Genomic DNA, 5417 nt, shown 5'->3' with positions numbered 1-5417 from the left:
CATGAAGACCTTTCCTTTAGTACATGAAATTATTATCATATTAATGGTTCTAGAAAACTATTATTTGATGTCATAAAGTTAGCCTGTGGTGGAAACTGCATGACAATGAAATGTAGAAGGACGAATTTTTTATTATTTTAATAAATTTTTAAAAATAAAATATTTATAAGTTATTTTTTAATTTATTTTTATAACATAATTAAATATTAAAAAATATTTTTTAACTTATTTTTTTATTAAATATCAAAAAATAATTTATTTTTTAAAAAAATTACTTTACAGTAATAGACGGGGTTGATCCAAATTTCTTCTTCATAATTTTTAACATATTATACAAACGGCACGCTACTTCCGTAGGATCGATTCGGTGTCTCAACATGCGACGACGACGTATTTACCACGTGCCAGACAGAAAGTCTCGGTAACAGACGGTCTTACGAAGGCCGTTACTTCTTAAACCCTCTCTTTCATTTTCTCATTAAACCCTAGCTACTCCTCTCTTAGATCTCGACAGAACTAGGAAACGGACAGCAAGTCAGCAACAATGGAGTTCTCTCAAGATGACTTTGATCGTCTCTTAAGGTTCGAGCACGCTCGTAAATCTGCCGAAGCTACCTACGCTGAAGACCCTCTTGATGCCGACGTGGGTACTCTATATTCGTTGCACGTGTTTCGTTTAATCTCCTGTTTGTTTCTGTTTTTTCCCATCGTCAATCCTGCTTTTTTTGTTTTTGGTTAATAGAATTATCTTTCACTTGATTATTACTTGTGTATGTGCGTTAGATCAAATACAAATCTCCCATCTTGTCCTGCATACATATATACAAACATGTTGCTTAGTTTTTTAAGTAAAAAAAATATATGCTGGTTATTACTTTAATTTTCTTTTTGCTCACCATTGATGTATTATCATTATGACTAGTGATTTGTTAGCATTAAAAAAGGAGGGTATGCTTTGCAGAACTTGACTAATTGGGGCGAGGCATTGCTCGAACTATCACAATTTCAAACCGTGGCAGAGGCAAAGAAGATGATAAATGGTACTGTAGTTTCTCTTGTTATAATCACCAATCCACAATTTAGCAAATTTTCTGTGCTTTATGTTATTGGGGCGGTGTCATAATTTTACAGAGGCTATTTCGAAGTTGGAAGAGGCAATGATGTTAAATCCAACAGCCAATGCCATGTGGTCAATAGGAAATGCCAACACTTCTTATGCATTTCTGACTCCCGATCTTTCTGAGGCAAAAAATTATTTTGACAAGGCAGCTGATTACTTCCAACAAGCGGTTGATGAGGTAATTTTGGAGTTTTTTGGGCTTTGATTCACAGGATATGTTTAAGCATATTAGTTTCCAGTAATCTTCACTAAGATGTAAGTCATAACTTTTCAATTTTGATTTTTGATACAGGACTCGACTAACGAGCTATACCACAAGTCTTTGGAAGTTTGTGCTAAGGTATACTTTGCACCTTCTTTCTCATAAAAAAGTTGAGTGTGAGCTGTTGTTTCTTTCATCGTATTTGGTGGTTTTGAGCCTACCCTGTTAGATTTCTGGTATGAATTTTACTAATTATGCTGATATAGCCCTCTATCTACTAATAAGGTAGAAATCACTTGGTTTTTACATGAAAATAGTGAGTCTTTGGAAGTTTGTGCTAAGGTATACTTTGCACCTTCCTTCCTTGTCATAAAAAAATGTTGAGTGTAAACTGTTGTTTCTTTAAGCGTATTTGGTGGTTTTGAGCCCACCCTGTTAGATTTCTGCTATGAGTTTTACTAATTATGCTGATATAGTCCTCTATCTACTAACAAGGTAGAAATCACTCATTTTCCTATTGTTGAAAAGCAGAACATACATCTTATGTTCACACATATTTCAATTTGAGGTGTTTGTTCCAAGGGAATCAAATAATCAAACCACAAAGATATTATATTGATTATCATCACCACAACTTCTCCAAATCTTCAATATTTTCCTTGTTATTCTGTGCTTTATGTTCTGAATGAACATTGCAAATCAAGCTTTAGCTTTTCTGAAACTACTTCTGTCTATCGTGATCAAATGAACTCCACTTTTGATCATGTGTCAGTACTATTTTTTAAGTGATATATGTGATCTTCCAGTTTCCCAACTAAAGATGTTGGCGATATCTTCTCAGGCTCCAGAATTGCATATGGAGATCCATAAGCATTCAAGCAGTCAACAGACCGTGGGTAGTGAATCTTCTCCTTCTTCAAATGCAAAGGTGAGGAATTTAGGCAGCTCATTTTTTTCGAAGTTCACCCAAGTAAATGGTTGCTTGCTTCTTCCTGTTCTTGAGAAAAAAATGTGTTTTCCTCCTCCTGTCCCTCCTTTTTTTGAAAAAAAACGAAAACAGTTAAAAGGATTTTTTTTATTGCAGCTTAAAATTTCATCATGTATGGGCTTTTCCTTGTACTATACTGTGACTTGGAGTTAGTTTCTTTTTCGAATAAAAGAAACTGTTGGAAAATTTTGGGAATTCAAATTGAAAACCGAGTTTTCTCACTTTAGGATGAAAAAACATCTAGAAGCAGAAGAAAGAACACTAAAAGTGCTGCATCCTGATTGAAAGCCTTCCAATATCTCCACGTATCAGCTAAAGAAACCCATAAGAACAGTTCAGAGCTCGAACATCCAGAGTTTGGTATCTTAAAATGTTGTATAGCACCTTATGATTTCTGATGGGGGTTCAGCACCAGGCTGAAATAGGAAAGTAACCAAATAACTGAGACAATTTGAATCATCGTTATACTTAAATGGCTGAAATTCTTGTAATTGAAAGCCCAAGGGAGATGTTTGCATTCTAGTCCACATGCATTGGTGTAACGTGAAGTGAATTGTAGTAGCAATGTCCTAGACTGGGTGAGGAAAGAGAATTCATCCTTGGAATGTAGAGTTAAATTAGTTCTTAGACCACCTTGTTGGTTGTCCGATACCCTCCCCCACCCCCACCCCTCCCACCAAAAAAAAAAAAGAAAAAAAAACAAGGAAAAAAAAGTCGAGTGCAAGCCCTCTTGAATATGACAAAAAATTGTCAAAAGTTAACTTAGATGTGTATCTGAAGAATCTGCTGTGTGTTCTTACACTGCCTTGGTTGTACCTTTCCCCTCTCCCCAAAGTCTCAAGCTAACAAAAAATTGGCGAGAGTCAACTTTGTTGTTTAATAAGAGTTTCTGTGCTTTAAATTCATTCAGGTGCCTTACTATCTGCTTTCCACATTTGTTTTCTTATTTCTTAGAAAAAGAATTCCAGAGAAGTATTTAGCAAATTAGCATGAGGCATTGTTAGTTTTTAACCCTGTTTTGTTATTTGCAAGTTACCACATTTGAATTAAAGTCTCCAATGTGCTGTAATCTGAGTTCAGTCAGCATTTTTCTTGCAAATTAATTTTAAGTAGATGATAAAGAGTCCTCTAGTTTCAGCCGGTGTGTTTTCTTTCATATTCTCTGTCTTCTCTTATTTTTCCAAATCACGTGATATGGAATGTAACACAAGATATTTATATGCACACCATATCCACTACTTTATGGTCTACAACAATTATGTCCTGCTTGCCCTCAATGGAATGGTGCGATGTATATTGTGGCCCTGATGTACAACTGCTGCCATTGCATATGGATTGTTGAAACAATTTTAATGAATCGACTCTAATGCACTTACTCCAAATTGGCTCTACAGCATGCATGCTGTTGTGTTATGTACATGCTATTCATGCATATATTTGTAGCTCACGTGTTCTCTCCTTGCACGCTTAACTTGTGCTTATGGTGGAATGCATCTGATTTCACTTATCCAATTCTAGGTTGGTCAATCAAGTTTATTTAAGTCCTCGGGATAAGTAAAACCGGATGCAAGCATTTCCTATTGCCTAACTTCACAAAATAGTAAAAAAATTGAGCCGAAACTATTCTCTTTATTCTAGTTAAAGCTCCATGTGGTTTCTTGTTGTGATGGATGCCACTAGTTTGATGTGACATGAGGTTCTTGACATGCCAATTCCCTAAAAATTTACAGAGCACATCAAATCCATAGTTTGTAATGCAGCTTAAGTATGATATTTTTTTAAGTGTTTGGTTCTGGAAGTGATGGTTAGCCATGAGTTAATATGGAGTTCACGCTGAATAATTTCCCACAGGTCACTCATTAATTACCATCTCACACGATTGCTATATATTTTTCAAAGCATCATCAGACATTTCTTTGTCAATCCTGTTTCAGGGCTCCAAGAAGAAGGCAAACAGTGATATGAAGTATGATATATTTGGATGGATTGTCCTTGCAGTTGGAATCGTTGCATGGATGGGGATTGCAAAATCCCATGTTCCTCCTCCTCCAATATAAGCATTAAGTGCAGATGGCAATATCTTTTCACGACATTATTCCTACTGGAAGGCATGTATATTCAGTTATACATGTGGTATGCTATCCGCATGTTGATCTTGATCTTTATTACTTACTCGGTTAGAATTATAATGTCGTGCAAATTTTAGTTATATACATCTGTTGACAGTCTTTCAAGCTTTTCTTCTTTTCCCTCTTACGCCCATTTGCTCGGGTTGTTTGATGTCATGAGACCATCCTGCTCCTGGTAAGAAAGCGATGCGGCGTATATCATGGTTAAAAGCAAGGGTTCTCAAGTTTTAAAGTTACGTACCTAGATCTTAGTTATAGAAAAATTTTAAAAAAATTCTATAGTATTTCATTACACGCCTAAATAATAGTCTTTCTCTTGAAATAAACTAGAAATTACTATTTATGTTTATATTGGTATTAAAAATTTTTGTAGGAAAAAAATTCTAATAAAAACTTAACTAATTAATAGAATTCATCTAATTTTTAAATAGTAAAATACTAATTAAATTAGAAGTTCTAACCTAAATAAGAAAAAAAAATCAAAATAAAATAAGATAAATAAAGAGAATCTTGCATGATAGCTTTCAAGTCTTATATAAAAACCTTTTCAATCTTCAATCATCATGGAATTTTAACATGATAAAAAATAAAGCTTTTAGAATCTTCTATAGAAATTTTAGCTTCTTAAAATGATCGGATTAAAAATTATATTTGATTTATCAAATCATGTTTTAAATTTCTTTTAAATTCTTCAAAATCTAAAATTTTTAACTGTTAATAAAATAATAATAATTTATTTTTTTTATTTACCCAATATAAATTCTATTCATAATCTTGTATAAACTTTAAAAGTAATGATTATTTCAAATTTTACTAAGATAAAATTAAAGACATGCTAATATAAATTCTAAAGTCTAGAAATTCAAATTACTCTTCTGTAGCACCATAAAAAGAAAGTTTATATACAAAAAATTTAAAATAATGATAAGCTTTTTACTTTTCCTACCACTTTATAAATTTTTTCTTTAAAATCCTCCT

At 33.3% G+C, this 5417-nt stretch overlaps 1 protein-coding gene across 1 annotated transcript; it reads left to right on the top strand.

Moving 5' to 3' along the window:
- Positions 1-431: 431 nt before the first annotated feature.
- LOC105123002 (mitochondrial import receptor subunit TOM20-like) lies at positions 432-4564 on the top strand. The gene is made up of 6 exons (XM_011022429.1): positions 432-643; positions 962-1040; positions 1132-1298; positions 1413-1460; positions 2164-2250; positions 4245-4564. The coding sequence occupies exons 1-6, from the start codon at positions 545-547 to the stop codon at positions 4365-4367; spliced, it is 603 nt and encodes a 200-aa protein (XP_011020731.1). The 5' UTR covers positions 432-544; the 3' UTR covers positions 4368-4564.
- Positions 4565-5417: the final 853 nt, after the last annotated feature.

Source organism: Populus euphratica, unplaced genomic scaffold, assembly GCF_000495115.2.
Source record: "Populus euphratica unplaced genomic scaffold, PopEup_1.0 scaffold8.1, whole genome shotgun sequence".
NCBI classification, from domain to species: domain Eukaryota; kingdom Viridiplantae; phylum Streptophyta; class Magnoliopsida; order Malpighiales; family Salicaceae; genus Populus; species Populus euphratica.
Note: the sequence above shows the minus strand (reverse complement) of the source record. Positions and strands in the feature narration are given on the sequence as shown.